This window comes from Bombina bombina, chromosome 2 (genome assembly GCF_027579735.1).
Source record: "Bombina bombina isolate aBomBom1 chromosome 2, aBomBom1.pri, whole genome shotgun sequence".
Taxonomy (NCBI): domain Eukaryota; kingdom Metazoa; phylum Chordata; class Amphibia; order Anura; family Bombinatoridae; genus Bombina; species Bombina bombina.
In genome coordinates, this window is record NC_069500.1 from 460,334,950 (window position 1) to 460,356,169 (window position 21,220).

At 39.0% G+C, this 21,220-nt stretch overlaps 1 protein-coding gene across 1 annotated transcript in view; it reads left to right on the forward strand.

The window, feature by feature from the left end:
* The window catches only part of TPST2 (tyrosylprotein sulfotransferase 2), a 254,414-nt gene that overhangs the window by 188,095 nt on the left and 45,099 nt on the right, over positions 1-21,220 (forward strand). Inside the window, exon 5 of the mRNA XM_053702085.1 lies at positions 15,881-15,931. Coding sequence (XP_053558060.1) covers positions 15,881-15,931 — 51 coding nt within the window. The remainder of the gene's footprint in view (positions 1-15,880; positions 15,932-21,220) is intronic.

The following is a 21,220-nucleotide window of genomic DNA, read 5'->3' on the forward strand; positions in this document are numbered from 1 at the left end:
AAATACCATCAGAAATGTATAGAAATATGTATTTATGAATAAATAGAACATATTCTGTTATGTAAAGAACATGGGAATGTGAAATATTCATACTTTCATATCAGGTTAGCGGACTTGAAAAATGTGATCGGGTTTGCGCATAAGCAGGGTTTTAGTTTTTTTCTACTTTTTTTTTTCCTTCATTGATTTCTATGGGGGAATAGGTTATCATGCATGCAATTTTGTAAGTTCTGCTTTATAAGTGCGTCGGGATAGCACAAGAGCGAAAACAGTTTACTTTTAATTTGTAATACGAGCGCTTCTTTAGCAGTTAACGCTTGAGCAGGTGCGTTAAATAGCGCTCCACTTGTGATCTAGCCCTACAATGGAAACAGTTTTGCAGTACATTGTTCCTTTAAAAGTAAAAAGATAATATAGGCAATTATGTGACTGATTAAATAGTCTGAAATCCTACTAACAAAGTGTGAAACAATCCTACAGAGACAGGTGAATAACTGTATGTAACATAATTAAGAACCCAACCCAAATGAAGAATTGCAGGCCTAAAACTTTTTTTGTGTGCTTATGGACCCATTTTAAAAAATGAAGGTCTTTTTACAATTTTGGAGGCTGGAAATTGCATGAATTTTGGATTCTGATTGAGACTTGGCAAACCTTTTCTCCGTGCCCCATACCTTAGGGTGTGCTGTCTTCCAACATTGGCTATATGATAAGTAATATTAACTACACCAGCCAGTATGGAAACCCGGTGCATGTTATTAAACGGACACATATTTAACCAGTATTCTTTGTACAGTGATGAGGTATAAATTTAGGTTTACAGGTACAAATCCCCCAAATCCGGGAAGCCAAAATCAAAAATTGTATCTGAAATCCAAACTTTTTAATTTAATATTTAAAAAAAAAAAAAAAAGACTTACGGCTAGATTACGAGTCTTGCGTTAGCCTTAAAAAGCAGCGTTGAGGGGTCCCAACACTGCTTTTTAACGCCCGCTGGTATTACGAGTCAGGCAGGAAAGGGTCTACCGCTCACTTTTTTTTCTGCGATTTTAGCTTACCGCAAATCCCCTTACATCAATTGCGTATCTTATCTTTTTAATGGGATTTTCCTAACGCCGGTATTACGATCGCCTAAAAAAGTGAGCGGTACACCCTCTCCTGGCAAGACTCCTACCGCATATAAAAGTCAGTAGTTAAGCGTTTTATGGGCTAACGCCGGAACATAAAGCTCTTAACTAAAGTGCTAAAAATACACTAACACCCATAAACTACCTATTAACCCCTAAACCGAGCCCGGCCCCCCACATCGGAAACACTTTAATAAAATGTTTAACCCCTAATATGCCGACCGGTCATCGCCACCACTTTAATAAATGTATTAACCCCTAAACCGCTGCACTCCCGCCTCGTAAACACTAGTTAAATTTAATTAACCCCTAATCTGCCGTCCCTAACATCGCCGACACCTACCTACATTTATTAACCCCTAATCTTCCGACCCCAACGTCGCCGCTACTATATTAAATTTATTAACCCCTAAACCTAAGTCTAACCCTAACCCCCCCCTAACTTAAATTTAATTTAAATTAAACGAAATAAATTTTACCATAATTAAATAAATTAATCCTATTTAAAACTAAATACTTACCGATAAAATAAACCCTAAGCTACCTACAATATAACTAATAGTTACATTGTAGCTAGCTTAGGATTTATATTTATTTTACAGGCAACTTTGTATTTATTTTAACTAGGTAGAATAGTTATTAAATAGTTATTAACTATTTAATAACTACCTAGCTAAAATAAGTACAAAAGTACCTGTAAAATAAACCCTAAACTAAGTTAAAATTACACCTAACACTACACTATAATTAAAGGGACACTCAAGTCAAAATTAAACTTCATGATTCAGATACAGCATGCAATTTTTAACAACTTTCCAATTTACTTCCATTAACAAAATGTGCACAGTATTTTTATATTTACACTTTTTGAGTCACCAACTCCTACTGAGCATGTGCAAGAATTCACAGCATATACGTGATTGGCTGATGGCTGTCACATGATACAGGGGGAGTGGAAATAGACATAACTTTGCAATTTATTTAACAAAAATCTACTACTCATTTGAAGTTCATACTAAGTGCTATTGCATTGTCTCCTTATCATGCATTTATTGATTATGCAAATCTACAGTGTTGACTGGTCCTTTAAACTAATTACCTAAACTACCTACAATTAATTACAATTAAATTAAATAAACTAAATTACGGGGGGAAAAAACACTAAATTACAGAAAAAAAAAGAAATTTAGAATTTTAAACTAATTACACCTAATCTAATCCCCCCTAATAAAATAAAAAAGCCCCCTAAAATAATAAAATTCCCTATACTAAATTACAAATAGCCCTTAAAAGGGCCTTTTGCGGGTAATTGCCCCAAAGTAATCGGCTCTTTAACCTGTAAAAAAAAAATACAATACCCCCCCAACATTAAAACCCACCACCCACACACCCAACCCTACTCTAAAACCCACCCAATCCCCCCTTAAAAAAACCTAACACTACCCCATTGAAGATCACCCTACCTTGAGCCGTCTTCACCCAGCCGGGCACAAGTGGTCCTCCAGAGGGTCCGAAGTCTTCATCCTATCCGGCCAGAAGAGGACATCCAGACCGGCAGAAGGCTTCATCCAGTCGGCATCTTCTATCTTCATCCTTCCGGAGCGGAGCAGGTCCATCTTCAAGACATCCGACGCAGAGCATCCTCTTCATCCGACGGCCAACAACTGAATGACTGGTCCTTTAAGTGACGTCATCCAAGATGGCGTCCCTTGAATTCCGATTGGCTGATAGAATCCTATCAGCCAATCGGAATTAAGGTAGGAAAAATCCTATTGGCTGATGCAATCAGCCAATTTGATTGACCTCACATTCTATTGGCTGATTGGAACAGCCAATAGAATGCAAGCTCAATCCTATTGGCTGATTATGTCCAAGTTATCCGAAGATGAGTTAACCTCTGTAGCTTCAGAGGGTGAACTTTCTGGGTCAGAGTCCTTAGCGTCTATGCCTCCTGCTGCGGATGAACCGTCCTTTAAATTTTAAATTGAGCACTTGCGTTTTTTTATTAAAGGAGGTTCTGTCTGTTAGAGATTCCAGAGGCTGCGCTCCCTGAAGAACCTATGATACCTAAATTAGACAGAGTTTACGAAGATAGGAAAGTTCCTTTAACTTTTCCTGTGCCGGTTAAGATGGCGAACATTATTAAGAACGAATGGGAAAGAATTGTTTCTTCCTTTTCCCCCTTGTCTATTTTTAAAAAGTTGTTCCCGGTCCCGGACTCCCAACTGGATTTGTGGGGCTCCATTCCTAAGGTGGATGGTGCTATCTCTACGCTTGCTAAACCTACTACTATACCTCTTGGGGATAGTTCTTCATTCAGAGAGCCAATAGATAAGAAAATGGAAACCTTTCTGAGAAAGATGTTTCAACATACAGGATTTTTGTTTCAACCGGCGGCTGCAGTTACCGGAGCGACTACCTACTTGTGCGACTCTTTGTCGGAACTCATTGAGGTGGAGTCTCCCCTCGCGGATATTCAAGACAGAATTAAAGCTCTGAGAATAGCGAATTCTTTTATCTGTGATGCAAAAATGCAAAGGGTTCTTGCGTTGCGGTCCTAGCCCGCCGGGCGCTCTGGTTGAAGTCTTGGTCTGCAGATATGACTTCTAAGTCGAGACTCCTTTCTCTTCCCTTCAAGGAAAAGATTTTATTTGGTCCAGGCATGGACTCCATTATTTCTATGGTTACCGGAGGCAAGGGTGCCTTCCTACCGCAAGATAAGAAGAGCACGTCTAAGGGACGACAATCTTCTAATTTTCATTCTAACAAATCCCAATGACAACAATCTTCCTCCAAGCCCGAGCAACCCAAGACTACTTGAAAGCCGGCTCAGTCCTGAAATAAATCCAAGCAGAATAAGAAGCCCACCGAAAACAAATCGGCATGAAGTGGTGTTCCCCGATCTGGGATCTGATCGTGTAGGGGCAGACTTTCTCATTTTTCAGACATCTAGTTCAAGGACGTACAGGATCCATGGGTCCTGGAGGTGGTATCTCAGGGATACAAGATAGACTTCAAATCTCATCCGCCAAGGGGCAGATTCCTTCTCTCTAATCTGTCTACCAGACCAGAAAAGTGGGATCCTTTCTAGGGTGCGTTCGGGATCTATCCTCCTTAGGAGTTGTTTTCCCGGTGCCTATCAAAGAAAGAGGTTTGGGGTTTTATTCAAACCTTTTCATGGTCCTAAAGAAGGAGGGAACTTTCTGCTAAATTCTGGACCTAAAGTGCTTAAACAAATTTCTCAGTGTCCCTTTCTTCAAGATGGAGACGATAAGGTCCATCTTTCCTTGAATTGAGGAAGGCCAGTTTATGACCACTATAGATCTGAAGGACGCTTACCTTCATGTTCATATCCACAGGAAACACTTTCAGTTCCTGGGGTTTGCATTCCTGGACCAGCACTTCCAGTTCGTTGCCCTTCCGTTTGGCCTAGATACTGCTCCAAGAATCTTTATGAAGGTTCTGGGGGCTCTTCTAGCCGTTGCCAGAACTCAGGGTATTGCAGTAGCCCCATACTTGGATGATATTCTGGTTCAAGCACCATCCTTTCGTCTTGTGGAAGAATTCCCTTCTCAGTCTTCTTCGATCACATGGATGGAGGATAAACTTGGAAAAGGGTTCTTATCCCAAGTACCAGGGTGGAATTCCTGGGTACTATAATAGTCTCCATATCCATGAGGATACTTCTAACAGACCAGATACGTTGCAAGCTATCTTCGGCATGTCTTGCCCTCCGGACCTCCTTGAGTCTCTCTATTGCTTAGTGTATGGAGGTGATTGGTCTCATGGTGTCCTGCATGGACATCATTCCTTTTGTCAGGTTCCGTCACAGACCTTTACAACTGTGCATGCTGAGGCAGTGGAATGGCGATCATTCAGATCTGTCTCAACAGATTTTATTAGACAGCTGGTCGAGAGAATCGTTCTCTTGGTGGCTCTGTCGAGATCATCTGTCCCGAGGAACATGCTTCTTAAGACCATTCTTGGAGATTGGGACTACGCACACAAGCCTATCCGGATGGGGAGCTGTTTGGGGTGCCAGGAAGGCACAGGGGTTGTGGACTCAGGAGAAGTCCTCCCTCCCTATCAATATTGGAACTACGGGTATTTTTCAAGGCCTTGAAGGCTTGGCCACTTCTGGATTCCTCACAGTTTATCAGATTCCAATCAGACAATATAACCTCAGTGGCTTACATCAACCATCGGGGGGGGAACGAGAAGTTTTTTAGAGATGAAGGATGTATCTCAGATTCTGGAGTGGGCGGAGGCCCACAGCTGTTCGCTGTCAGCGATCCTCTATCTGGGTGTGGACAACTGGGACACGGATTTTCTCAGCAGACAATCCTTCCATCCAGGGGAATGGTCTCTCCATCCCGAGATGTTTGCAGAGATATGCAGCAAGTGAGGGACGCCAGAGATAGATCTCATGGCGTCCCGTCTCAGTACATACATATATTTAGAACTTTATATAAATGCATAAAGTGCCAAAACCATAGCTGAGGTGTCTTAAGTAATAAAAACATACCAAAGACACCCATCCACATATAGCAGATAGCCAAACCAGTACTGAAACAGTTATCAGTAGAGGTAATGGTATATGAGAGTATATCGTTGATCTGAAAAGGGAGGTAGGAGATGAATCTCTACGACCGATAACAGAGAACCTATGAAAAAGACCCCCGTTAGGAAAATCATTGCATTCAATAGGTGATACTCTCCACATCCCTCTGACATTCGCTGTACTCTGAGAGGAATCGGGCTTTAAAATGCTGAGAAGCGCATGTCAACGTAGAAATCTTAGCACAAACTTACTTCACCACCTCCTTAGGAGGCAAAGTTTGTAAAACTGAATTGTGGGTGTGGTGAGGGGTGTATTTATAGGCATTTTGAGGTTTGGGAAACTCTGCCCCTCCTGGTAGGATTGTATATCCCATACGTCACTAGCTCATGGACTCTTGCCAATTACATGAAAGAAACATAATGTATGTAAGAACTTGCCTAATTAATTCATTTCATAGTGGCAAGAGTCCATGAGACACACCCTATTTTTTTGGTGGTTATGATTATTATGTATAAAAGTACATTATTTTTTCCAGTTCCTCTATTTTGTATGGGTTTTTTTTACTCCTTTTTATACCTCACTACTTGGCTATATGTTAAACTAAGTTATTAATGTGGTGGAAGGTGTATTTATATTCATTTTGAGGTTTGGGAAACTGCCCCCTCCTGGTAGGAATGTATATCCGTACGTCACTAGCTCATGGACTCCGGCCACTATGAAAGAAATTAATTTATCAGGTAAGTTCTTATATAAATTATGTTTTCTATCATTAAAGGGATACTAAACCCAATTTTTTTTCTTTAATGATTCAGATAGAACATGCAATTTTAAGCAACTTTCTAATTTACTCCTTTTATCAATTTTTCTTTGTTTTCTTGCTATCTTTATTTAATAAGCAGGAATGTAAAGCTTAAGAGCCAGCCCATTTTTGGTTGAGAACCTGGGTTATGCTTACTTATTGGTTTTCTAACTGTATTCACCAATAAGCAAGCACTATCCATGGTGCTGAACCTAAAATGGGCTGGCTCCTAAGCTTTAACATTTGGGCCAATGCTGTTTGTGTGTGTGTGTGTATGTATAGATAGATAGATGTGTGTGTGTATATATATATATATATATATATATATTATAATATAATATATATATATATATATATATACATACTGTGACAGGAACACTTTTAACCACGGTCTTCTAGGGCACAAATGCAGCACAGGACAATCCACTGTAGTTTAAAAGGCTTTATTTTTCACAGCAATAACAAACAGGCAGTTCATTTTCAAAAGAGGGAAATCCTTCCTCTGCAGCAAAGTTAAGTGCTTTTAAATGTGTCCCAGCACTTCACAGCATTCCACAAGTGCTTTGTGAAAATAATGTCCTTTTACAGTTCACAGGAACAAAAGTCTTTTACACAGTGTAACAAACACACACCAGCTTCTGTAGCTGTATATCTCTCTCTCAAGGCCTAAGTGAGGCTGCTATTTAAACCCTCACAACTTCTAATTAGCCACACCTGTGATTAGCTGCTGGACAGCTTCACAGCTGTCTGGGATAATCAAATACACACTCTTTCTCCCTGGGGTTTTAACTGAAAGGAGAAATAGCATGTACAATGCTTGGTCTTAAATATCTTCCATTTATAACCAGGCCTTGCTTTCTGTCACATATCCTCCCCCCAGCTCACACCCAGTGGGTTGAGCGACCATGGACATCAATGAATGTACCCGAGACAAACCATCAGCATTGCCCTGCAAAAGACCGGCCCTGTGCTCAACAGTAAAATTGAAGGGTTGCAAGCTAAGAAACCACCTAGTAACCCTTGAATTTGTTTCCTTATTCTGACTCATCCATGTGAGAGGAGCATGATCTGTTATTAATTTAAATTTTCTTCCCAACAGATAGTACCTAAGGGTCTCTAAAGCCCACTTAATGGCAAGGCATTCTTTCTCCACTATAGAATAGTTCTTTTCCTGTGAAATAAGTTTTCTGCTTAGGAAAAGGACAGGATGCTCTTCTCCCTGACACTCCTGCGAGAGAACTGCTCCTAAACCAACATCAGAGGCATCTGTCTGTACAATAAAATCTTTAGCGAAATTGGGGGTTACCAAAACTGGATGGGCACAAAGGGCATCTTTCAACTGCTTAAAAGCTTGTTCTGCTTCTGGGGACCATTTTATCATAATTGGGGCCCTTGCTTTTGTGAGATCCGTCAAGGGTGCCGCAATTGTAGCGAAATTCGGGATAAACCTTCTATAATAACTAGTTATCCCAAAAAATGCTCTTACTTGTTTTTTAGTTAGAGGCGGTGGCCAGTTCTGTATGGCCTCTATTTTTGTTGTCTGAGGTTTAACTAATCCTCTACCAATAGTATAACCCAAGTACTTAGCTTCCTGTTAACCAACAGTACATTTTGCAGGATTGGCAGTTAACCCAGCGGACCGTATTGCATCAAGTACTGCTTGAACTTTTGGAAGATGGGATTCCCAATCTGTACTATAAATTATAACATCATCCAAATATGCTGCCGCATAACAAACATGGGGTTTCAGAATTCTATCCATCATCCTCTGGAATGTTGCCGGGGCCCCATGTAAACCAAATGGCAACACCGTATACTGAAATAAGCCCTCTGGGGTTGAAAAAGCTGTCTTTTCCTTTGCTTGACTAGTGAGAGGCACCTGCCAATACCCTTTCGTTAAATCAATTGTAGTGACATAACGTGCTTTTCCTAGCCTTTCTATTAACTCATCTACTCTAGGCATTGGGTAGGTGTCAAATTTGGAAACACAATTAAGCTTACGAAAGTCATTACAGAACCTTAATGAACCATCCGGCTTTGGAACAAGCACGATTGGACTGTTCCACTCACTTTGTGATTCCTCAATTACCCCAAGCTTTAACATTTTTTCTATTTCCAGTTTAATAGCCTTTCTACGAGCCTCAGGGACCCTATAGGGTTTAAGGCAGACCTTCTTCCCTGGTTCTGTTATTATGTCATGCTTAATAACATTAGTTTTTCCCGGTACCACAGAAAATACCTCTTTGTTTCTTCTAATAAAATCCTTGACCTCTCGCTTCTGATGTACAGATAGGGTTTCTGATATATTTACCTCTGGTTCAGTTATAGGGAGTTCTGTAGGTTTTAAGGCAACTAAAACTTCCCTATCTTTCCAAGGTTTTAACAGATTTATATGATATATTTGCTCAGGTTTCCTTCTCCCTGGCTGACTTTGTAATTAACATCACCCACTTTCTCAATTATCTCATATGGGCCCTGCCAAGTAGCCAAGAATTTATTTTCAACTGTAGGGACCAGAACTAACACCCTATCCCTAGGTTGAAACACCCTGGCTCTAGCATTACGGTTGTAGCTGTACTTTTGTGCTTCCTGTGCTTTTCCCATATGTTCCCTTACAATGGGCATGACAGCTTCCATACGATCCTGCATTTGGGAAATATGTTCAATAATACTTCGATAAGGTGTTGTCTCTTGCTCCCAAGTCTCTTTAACTATATTTAGTAATCCCCTGGGATGCCGCCCATATAACAGTTCAAATGGGGCAAAAACCTGTAGAAGCCTGGGGAACCTCCCTGATAGAGAACATTAAATAGGGTAACAGAAGGTCCCAATTTCTCCCATCTGTGTCAATTACCTTTCTTAGCATACTTTTGAGAGTTTTGTTAAACCTTTCTACTAAACCATCAGTCTGAGGGTGATATACTGAGGTCCTTAGTTGTTTTATGCCAAACAACTTACACAATTCTTTTGTAACCCTGGACATAAATGGAGTTCCTTGGTCTGTCAAAATTTCCTTAGGTATCCCGACCCTGCTAAACATTAGCATGAGTTCTTTTGCTATGGACTTTGCAGAGCTGTTACGAAGGGGAACTGCCTCAGGATAGCGTGTAGCATAATCAAGGATTACCAGTATATACTGATGTCCTCTAGCAGATTTAACCAACGGACCCACCAAGTCCATAGCAATTCTTTCAAAAGGCACATCAATTATAGGCAAGGGCACTAAAGGGTTACGAAAATCTTTAGCAGGAGCTGTAAGTTGACATTTAGGGCATGAAGCACAATAATCCTTGATGGCTACAAATATCCCTGGCCAATAAAACCTTCTAAGAACTCTCTCTTTGGTTTTCTCAACTCCCAAATGCCCCCCTAGAATGTGGTTATGTGCAAGATTTAAAACAGTGTTCCTAAAAGTCTGGGGCACCAAAAGTTGTTTAACAATGTCTGTTCCTTTCTTCTCTACACGATATACCAAATCATTAACTGCTTCAAAATAAGGATAGGGTAATACATTTCCTGGCTGTGTCACAACATCATTTATAACCCTGATATTATTTCTTGCCTCTACCAATGTTGGATCCTCCCATTGGGCTTTTTTAAAATTACCAGGGCCACCAACCAGATCTATCAAATCATCAATATTTTCCGAGCTAGTACTTGGTACTTCATTACTCTGAGAAGGTTGATCACCTACTAATACAGGCATAGGGCAATAAATCTTATTTTTCTCCTTTTCAATGGAACCCCCTTCAAAATCAGTTTCAGAGAAAGGAAATACATAAATATCAGAAGTTTGACATATTTCTGGAGATTCCCATAACTCCAGAAATTTTGGAAAATCTCTCCCTATCACCACCTCATGGGCTAAATTTGGTACTACACCAACACAATATTTTAATTTACCACACTGAGTCTCAATCTCCACCTCAGCTGTAGGATATTCCCGTTTATCTCCATGAACACAGATAATTCCCATTTTTTCCCCATAATCTAATATTGCATCTGGTACTAAAGATTTAGCCACTAGTGTGACCATACTTCCTGAATCAAGCAAAGCCCTAGACACTTTACCATTAACCATCACAGTACACCAATGGGAATCATTATTAACAGAGCTGTTGCTATTAGACAATAGTGAATGTGCAACATTACAGTCCATAAATTCATCTTTATCACAGTCTCTAGCAATATGCCCAACCTCATTACATTTAAAACATCTTACAGGTTGGTTATAGTTAAATGTTTCCTTAATTCCTGGGGAAATGTCTCTGGTGTTTTGCCTATACACCTGCTGCTCTCTTATCCCCTTTATCCCCTGAACAGTCTTACTGGTTCTTGTAGAGCTCTGGGACTTGGGATTGTGGGGCTGATCCATTGAAGATTGTTGCAAAACTTCTCCTGAAGCTATAAATCTTTCGACCAATACAATCAACTGATCCGCTGTTTGAGGATCACCTTGATTAACCCACCGCCGCAGGGAAGCAGGTAATCCACGCTGAAACCGGTCCATCACCAGTAGTTCCACTATTTTGGTAGCCGAATTAACCTCTGGTTGCAGCCACTTCCTGGCAAGGTGTATAAGGTCGAACATCTGGGATCTTGCAGCATTATGAGATGAAAACATCCAGGAATGGAATCTTTGTGCACGGACTGCCGAAGTCACCCCCAGGCGTGCAAGGATTTCTGCTTTCAATTTCTCATAGTCACAGGCTTGTGCTGGCTCTAAATCAAAGTAGGCCTTCTGAGGTTCACCACTAAGAAATGGCGCAAGTATACTCGCCCACTCAACTGTCGGTCATTTTTCTCTTTCTGCTGTGCGTTCAAATGCCAAAAGATATGCCTCAACATCATCGGCTGCTGTCATTTTTTGGAGATAATGACTAGCCCTTATTACTCTGGAACCTTGGCTGCCACCAACATATTCAGAGTTCAGTCTTTCTGATATGGCTTGAACCTCTCGTTGCAGAGTCTGTGTAGCACTTTGCTGCTCCTCCCGGGTCTTCCTGAATGTTTCAGCTTGCACAGCAGCCATCTGTTGTATCAACAATTCAGTGTTCTCCTTCTGTGATTTAGCCAGCAGCATAGCACTCTCTGACTGGGCCAAGACCAACTGTTGCAGTGCTGCACTATTTTCAGCAGCTTTTCTGTTAGTCTCCTGCTGTATAGCATTAGAATGGATCAAAGCTTTAATGACTTCCTCCATGTTGCTTGCAGATTATTATGCCCACAGACATACAACGTGGTTGCCCATATTCTCCACCAAGTGTGACAGGAACACTTTTAACCACGGTCTTCTAGGGCACAAATGCAGCACAGGACAATCCACTGTAGTTTAAAAGGCTTTATTTTTCACAGCAATAACAAACAGGCAGTTCATTTTCAAAAGAGGGAAATCCTTCCTCTGCAGCAAAGTTAAGTGCTTTTAAATGTGTCCCAGCACTTCACAGCATTCCACAAGTGCTTTGTAAAAATAATGTCCTTTTACAGTTCACAGGAACAAAAGTCTTTTACACAGTGTAACAAACACACACCAGCTTCTGTAGCTGTATATCTCTCTCTCAAGGCCTAAGTGAGGCTGCTATTTAAACCCTCACAACTTCTAATTAGCCACACCTGTGATTAGCTGCTGGACAGCTTCACAGCTGTCTGGGATAATCAAATACACACTCTTTCTCCCTGGGGTTTTAACTGAAAGGAGAAATAGCATGTACAATGCTTGGTCTTAAATATCTTCCATTTATAACCAGGCCTTGCTTTCTGTCACAATACATACATACACACACACACATACATACATACATACATACATACGAAGTAGTGTTACAAAGTGATTATAAACACATAGTTGACTTTGAATTTAACAAAAAGCTCTATTATAATTTGCATGATTATGTTAAGTTATTTATAAATATACAGGTAGCCCTCAGTTTACGCCGGGGTTAGGTTCCAGGAGTAATGGTTGTAAATCGAAACCGTTGTAAATTGAAACCTAGTTTATAATGTAAGTCAAAGGGAAGTGAGGGGGTTAGGTTCCAGGCCCCTCTCAAAATTGTCATAAGTGACATCTAATACATTATTTTTAAAGCTTTGAAATGAAGACTTTAAATGTTAAACAGCATTATAAACCTAATAATATAGATTGTATCATCATCAAACTAAGTTTAATGAACAAAAACATTTGCTAAACATCACCTAATAAAATTATTACACAGCAGACTGCATCATCATCATCATCAAACTAAGTTTAATGAACAAAAAACGTTTTTTTACTTGCATTTTTCTGCAATCAGTTCTCTGCATTGTTAGCATGTTCGATAATATTGGGTCTGCACCTATTCTATGCATTTCAATCTGCAGTGATTAATAAGCAGTTAGGCACCCTCACCTGAAGCTGCTGGACTGGAAGATAATAGGGAAGTGGCTGCTAAATCTTACTCCATAGCTAATGTCTGCTCTGTGTACACAGATCAATTTCAGGCTGTTAAAGGGACATAATACTCATATGCTAAATCACTTGAAACTGATGCATTATAACTGTAAAAGGCTGACAGGAAAATATCACCTGAGCATCTCTATGTAAAAAAGGAAGATATTTTACCTCACAATCTCCTCAGCTCAGCAGAGTAAGTTTTGTGTAAAACGTTATACTCGGCTGCTGCCCAGCTGCAGGTAAAAATGTTTTTAAAAAAAATTAAGAAATGAACAGCAGCCAATCAGCATCAGCAGTGCTGAGGTCATGAACTCTTTTACTGTGATCTCATGAGATTTGACTTAACTCTCATGAGATTTCATAGTAAGCTGAATAGGGAAATAATATGAGAGTGCACGAGGCTCATCCCCTAAGCTGTCCTAGGACAGACACACTAAAATGCTGCTTAGAAATCCTTTACAATGGGAGGTGGCTACTGAGGAACTTTTGAGGTAAAATATCTTTCTTTTTTACATAGAGATGTTCAGGAGATATTTTCTAGTCAGCTTTTTACAGCTATGCTGCATCACTTTCAAGTGTTTAAACATTTGGGTATTATGGCCCTTTAAGTAGCATAACTTTGCTGCAAAACAAGCGGACCGCTCCACTTACTGGCTATTTTAATTAGTGCACTTTGCTTTCCAAAGCTTTTCAATAGCAGTCACATGGCTGAAAAAAAAGGTTGTTATTCTGAAACGGCGCAAATTGAACCGGCGTAAACCAAGGGCCACCTGTACTGTATGTATGTATGTATATGTGTATGTATGTATATGTATGTATGTATATATATATATATATATATATATGTGTGTGTGTGTAAAGCTAATTAACACTCTCACTTGTGAGTTAACTTTGCTAGAAGTAACCTTTTTGCGCTCATATTATGAGTTGAAAGTAAACTGTGGATATAAAAAGTCTACACACCACTGTTAAAATGTCATGTTTCTGTGTTGTAAAAAAAGGAGGCAAAGATAAATCATTTCAGAACTTTTTCCACCTTTAATGTGACCTATAAACTGTACAACTCCAATTGCAAAACAAACCAACATCTTTTAGGTGGAGGGAAGTAGAAATAAAAAACTAAAATAATATGGTTGCATAAGTGTGCACACCCTTAAAGAAATACTTTGTTGAAGCACCCTTTGATTTTATTACAGCACTCAGTCTTTTTGTGTATGAGTTTTTCAGCATGGCACATCTTGACCTGGCAAGATTTGCCCACTCTTCTTTGTCAGATTGTGAGGGCATCTCTTGTGCACAGCCCACTTAAGATCACCCCCACAGATTTTCGATTGGATTCAGGTCTGGGCTCTGACTGGGCCATTCCAAAACTTTAATCTTCTTCTGGTGAAGCCATTCCTTTGTTGATTTGGATGTATGCTTTGGGGCATTGTCATGCTGAAAGATGAAGTTCCTCTTCATGTTCAGCTTTCTAGCAGAAGCCTGAAGGTTTTGTGCCAATATTGTCTGGTATTTGGAACTGTTCATAATTCCCTCTACCTTTACTAAGGCCCCAGTTCCAGCTAAAGAAAAACAGACCCAAAGCATGATGCTGCCACCAAAATGCTTCACTGTGGGTATGGTGTTCTTTTGGTTATATGCAGTGTTGTTTTTGCGCCGAACATATCTTTTGGAATTATGGCCAAAAAGTTTAATCTTGGTTTCATCAAACCAGAACACCTTTTGCGACATGCTTTTGGGAGACTTCAGATGTGTTTTTGCAAAATTTAGCTGGGCTTGGATGTTTTTTTTCGTAAGCAAATACTTCCGTCTTGCCACTCTACCCCATAACACAGACATATGAAGAATACTGGCGATTGTTGTCACATGCACCACACAGCCAGTACTTGCCAGATATTCCTGCAGCTCCTTTAATGGTGCTGTAGGCCTCTTGGTAGCCTCCCAGACCATTTTTCTTATCGTCTTTTCATCAATTTTGGAGGGCTGTCCAGTTCTTGGTAATGTCACTGTTGCGCCATATTTTCTCCACTTGATGATGACTGTCTTCACTGTGTTCCATGGTATATCTAATGCCTTGGAAATTCTTTTGTACCATTCTTCTGACTGATACCTTTTAACAATGAGATCCCTCTGATGCTTTGGAAGCTCTCTCTGCGAACCATGGCTTTTGCTGTAGGTTGCGACTAAGAAAATGTCAGGAAAGACCTACTAGAACAGCTTAACTTTATTTGGGGTTAATCAGAGGCATTCTAAATGGTGGCAGGTGTCTACTGACTCCTATTTAACATGATTTTGAATGTGATTGCTCAATTCTAAACACAGCTAAATCCCCAATTATAACAGGGTGTGCACACTTATGCAACCATATTATTTTAGTTTTTTTATTTTTACTTCCCTCCACCTTAAAGTTTCAGTTTGTTTTTCAAGTTGTACAGTTTATAGGTCACATTAAAGGTGGAAAAAGTTCTGAAATGATTTATCTTTCTCATTTTTTTACATCACAGAAACCTGACTTTTTTATATCCACTGTATGTGTATATACAGTGTATATATACTGTGTGTGTGTGTATATATGTATATATATATATGTGTGTGTGTGTGTATATATATATATATATATATATATATATATATATATATATATATTCCGCTCACTCTCATACATTCTCTCTCATATGCCTATTATTTTGGAATGGCATGCCCAACAAGCTCATATAGGTGTAATGGTCAGATATCTATATATTTTTTATAGTGTATGAAAAGTACTTTAATAGCACCTTTTGAACCCAGCTTACTCATATTTTAGTAAGAACTCCAACCATTTTTTGCATGCTAGTTGATTTTACTTTTTACATGACAGACTTTATGATAAAGATTAGTAATTGTGCATAAAGGGGATTTGCAGTAATTTTAATTGTATCTTACTGGTATATCTTATTGTATTTGATTTGTGTTCATTACAGGTCATGAAGGGAGATTTTAAGACACCAAATAATCTGAAAGGATATCTTCAGGTATGTAACTGCAGTTTTTATGATAAAGGTACATTGTACTCAAAATTGTCTGTCTAAAAATGGAAAGTAAAATCTGTTAAATTTAATTTAAAGGGTCATAATACCCAAATGTTTAAACACTTGAAAGTGATGCAGCATAGCTGTAAAAAGCTGACTAGAAAATATCACCTGAACATCTTTATGTAAAAAAGAAATATATTTTACCTCAAAATGTCCTAAGTAGCCACATCCCATTGTAAAGGACTTCTAAGCAACAAATCAGTATGTCTGTCCCGGGACAGCAGAAGGAGCGAGCTTACGTGCACTCTCATCTTATTTCCCTATTCAGCTTAAGGAAGTTTACAATGAAATCTCATGAGAGTTAAGTGAAATCTCATGAGATCACAGTAAAAGAGTTCATGACCTCAGCACTGTTGATGCTGATTGGCTGCTGTTCATTTCTTCATTTATTTATTTTTTTACCTGCAGCTGAGCAGCAGCTGAGTATAACTTATTACACAGAACTTACTCTGCTGAGCTGAGGAAATTGTGAGGTAAAATATCTTCCTTTTTACATAGAGATGCTCAGGTGACATTTTCCTGTCAGCTTTTTACAGTTATACAGCATCAGTTTAAAGTGATTTAGCATATGAGTATTATGTCCCTTTAATAGTACATTATTAGTTGTTTTCTATCACTTTTTCATGTAAATGGCAAGAGTCCATGAGCTAGTGACGTATGGGATGTACATTTCTACCAGGAGGGTCAAAGTTTCCCAAACCTCAAAATGCCTATAAATACACCTCCCACCACACTCACACCTTAGTTTTACAAACTTTGCCTCCTATGGAGTTGGTGAAGTAAGTTTGTGCTTGATTTCTTCTATGATAAGCGCTTCTAAGCATTTTGAAGCACAGTGCCTCTCAGAGTACAGTGTTTGTCAGAGGGATGTGACGAGAGTATCGCCTGTTGATTTTTATGGTTTCACTCATGGGAAATCTTTTCAAGGGTACTCTGTTATTGGTCGTAGGGATTCATCTCCTACCTCCCTTTTCAGATTGACAATATACTCTTATACCATTACCTCTGCTGATAGTTTTCAGTACTGGTTTGGCTATCTGCTATATGTGGATGGGTGTCTTTTGGTAAGTATGTATCATTGTTTAAGACACTCTCAGCTATGTTTGGCGCTTTATGTATTAATATAAAGTTTTAAATATATGTATTTACTTATATTTGCCATGAGTCAGGTCTATGTGTATTTCCCTTTGCAGTCTAACTGTTTCAGTATGGGAATCATGTTTTAGGAAGTTATTTTTTCATATTTTCTTACCTGGGTTTTAGTCTTTTTTTTGCAATTTGACTTGTTTTTCCTTAAATTTCGTGGGCAAATCTAGGCTCGCGAGTGTGCAAAAGTTTGGCGCAAAGTTTTTTTTTTTTGGCACGAATTTGCGTCTTTAGTGTTGCAACTTTCGGCATTTCCTGCATCTTTATTGACGTTAGGTTGATTGGAGCGAAGTCGCACTTGTTATGAAGCGAGTTGCGTAATTTCCGGAAGTTGGTTGGCGCCAAAGAAAAATAATAATAATAAAAATTTCACTTTCCTTTGCGTCGTGCGTCATTCTTGGCGCCAAATATTTTTTTGTTTTATTACTCCACTTCCTTTATGCTCATTGCTCTCTCTATATTCTAGAGGGCTATGCTGTTTGCTTTTCTGCGTATATTAGCATATGCATTTTTTCCTATTCCTGAAACTGCTATATGAAGAAATTGGATATTTTGTTTAAATGTTATTTTTTTCTTTTACGTTTTTCAAGATGTCTCAGTCTGATCCTGTCTCATAAGCTACTGTAGGAACCATGCTCCCTGAACACAGTTCTACCAAAGCTAAGTGTTTCTGTTGTAAGCAAGCTAAGATTATATCTCCGGCTATATTATGTTACAGTTGTCATGATGAGCTTTTGCATGCCGATAATGTTTCTATTAGTACTAGTACAGTCTGTTGTTCCCTCATCATCCAATGTACATGATATCCCTGTTGATATGAAAAACTATTGCTGATGCAATACAGAAGGATATGTCTGCTATTCCACCTTCTAATAAACGTAAAAGGTCTTTTAAAACTTCTCATAAAACTGATGAATTTTGTAATGACAGACAACATACTGAAATATCATCCTCTGAAGAGGATCTCTCTGGTTCAGAAGATCCTACTTCAGACTTTGAAATTGATAAATCTTCTTATCTTTTTAAGATTGAATATATTCGGTCTTTGTTGAAAGAAGTATTGGTGGCTAATTTGGAGTTTTGGGAAAAAGTCCCGAAGGTTGATGGGGCTATTTCTAATCTTGCCAGACATACTACTATTCCTATGAAAGATAGTACTTCTTTTAAGGATCCTTTAGATTGGAAGATTGAATCTTATCTGAGGAAAGCTTATTTCCATTCTGGTTATATTCTCAGACCTTCTGGTTAAATGTTATTTTTCTTTTTTACATTTTACAAGATGTCTCAATCTGATCCTGTCTCAGAAGCTGCTGTAGGAACCATGCTGCCTGAACACAGTTCTACCAAAGCTAATTGTATCTGTTGTAAGCTAGTGGAGATTATATCTCCAGATGTAGTGTGTAACAGTTTTCATGATAAGCTTTTGCATGCAGAAAAGGTTTCTATTAGTGCTAGTACAGTATCTGTTGTTCCTTCAACATCTAAGTACATGATATCCCTGTTGATATGAAAAATTATATTGCTGATGCGATACAGAAGTCTATGGCTGTTATACCACCTTCAAATAAACGTAAAAGGTCTTTTAAAACTTCTTATAATACTGAGGAAATTCGTAATGACCGACAACATACTGATATATGCTCCTCTGATGAGGATCTCTCTGACTCAGAAGATCCTACTTCAGACATTGACACTGATAAATCATCTTATCTATTTAAGATTGAGTATATTCGTTCTTTGTTAAAAGAAGTGTTGATAACTTTGGATATTGAGGAGTCTGGTCCTCTTGATAATCCAGTAAATGTTTCAATTCTGTCTATAAACCTCCTGTGACTACTCCTGAGGTTTTTCCTGTACCTGATGCTATTTATGATGTGATTGCTATGGAATGGTCTAAGACTGGTACTATTTTTGTTCCTTCTTCAAGTTTTAAAAGGTTGTATCCTTTGCCAGTGGCTAAAATACAATTTTTGTGAAAAAGTCCCTAAGGTTGATGGGGCTATTTCTACTCTTGCTAAATGTACTACTATTCCTATGGAAGATAGTACTTCTTTTAAGGATCCTTTCGATAGGAAGATCGAATCTTATCTAAGGAAAGCTTATTTGCTTTCTGGCTATATTCTCAGACCTGCCATTTCTATTGCTGATGTTGCTGCGTCAACTTTTTGGTTGGATAGCTTAGCACAACAGGAAGCAGATCCTGATTTGTCTAGCATTGTTCGTTTGCTTCAACATGCTAATCATTTTATCTGTGATGCTATTTTTGATATCATCAAGATTGATGTTAAATCTATGTCTTTAGCTATTTTTAGCTAGAAGAGCTTTATGGCTTCAATCATGGAATGTTGACGGTAACTAAATCTAGATTACTATCTCTATATTTCCAGGGTAATCATTTATTTGGTTAAGGACTCTAGTTCCAATAGGAAGCCATCTTCAAGTTGGGATAAATCCAAGCCTTAGAAGCCAACACCAGCCCCCAAGACTGCATGATGGTATGGCCCTCAATCCAGTTCAACTGCTGGGGGCAGATTATAATTATTTCAAAAAATTTGGGCAGATTCTGTTCAGAATCAGTGGATTCAGACTTCAGAGCATTGTCTCTCAAGGGTATTGAATAGATTTCATATTAAATCCTTCTGTGAAAAGATTTTTTCTCTCACATTCCAACAAATCCTGTGAAAGCTCAGGTCTGAAGTGTGTTTCAGATCTAGAGCTTTCAGGGGTGATTATAAAAGGTCCGCTTCAGGAACAGGGTCTGGGTTTTTATTCAAACCTATTCATTGTCCCAAAGAAAGAAAATTCATTCAGACCAGTTCTGGATCTGAAGTTTTTGAATACTTTAAGGGTCCCAACTTTCAAGATGGTGACTATATGGACTATTCTGCCTTTTCTTCAGCAAGGTCATTATATGTCCACAATAGACTTACAGGACGCTTATTTTCACATTCCTCCAGATCACTATCGGTTTCTGACATTCTTTTTTCTAGACAAGCATTAACAATTTGTCGCTCTTCCATTTGGCCTAGCAACAGCTCCAAGAATCTTTTTGAAGGTTCTCGGTGCCCTTCTATCTGTAATCAGAGAGCAGGGTATTGCAGTGTTTCTTTATTTTGACGATATCTTGGTACTGGCTCAATCTTTTCATTTAGTAGAATCTCACACAAATCAACTAGTGTTGTTTCTTCAAAGCCATGGTTGGAGGATCAATTTACAAAAGAGTTTCTTGATTCCTCAGACAAGGGTTACTTGTTTATTTTACCAGATAGATTCAGTGTCCATGACTCTGTCTTTAAAAGAGAAGAGACAAATTAAATTGGTTTCAGCCTGTCTCGATCATTCCCGTCAGTGGCTATGTGCACGGAAGTTTTAGGTCTCGTGACTGCAGCATTGTACGCGATCCCCTTTGCTTGTTTTCATATGAGACCTCTGCAGCTTTGCATGCTGAATTATTGGTGCAGGGATTATACTCAGATATCACAATTGATATTCTTAAATCCCAGTATTCTACTCTCTCTGACTTGGTTGTTAGACCATCGTATTGTTCAAGCACCTCTTTTGTTCGTCCTTCCTGGACTGTAGTCTCAACAGATGCAAGTCTTTCAGGTTGGGGAGCTGTCTGTGGGTCTCTGAAAGCACAAGGGGTTTGGAATCCTCTAGAGGCGAGGTTTCCAATCAATATTTTAAAACTCTGTGCTATTTTCAGGGCTCTTCAGGCTTGGTCTCTATTAAAGAGAGAACTTTTCATTTGCTTTCAGACAGACATCACAACTGTGGCATATGTCAAATCATCAGGGAGGGACTCGCAGTCCTTTAGCAATGGAAGTAGTATCATGGATACTTTCTTGAGCAGAATCCAACTCTTGTCTTATATCTGCGATTCATATCCCAGGTGTAGACAATTGGGAAGCGAATTATCTCAGCCGCCAGACTTTACATCCGGGGGAGTGGTCTCTCCATCCAGATGTCTTTTTTCAGATTGTACAGATGTGGGGTCTTCTAGAAATAGATCTTATGGCTTCCCATCTAAACAAGAAACTTCCCAGACACCTTTCCAGGCCCAGGGATCCTCAGGCGGAGATG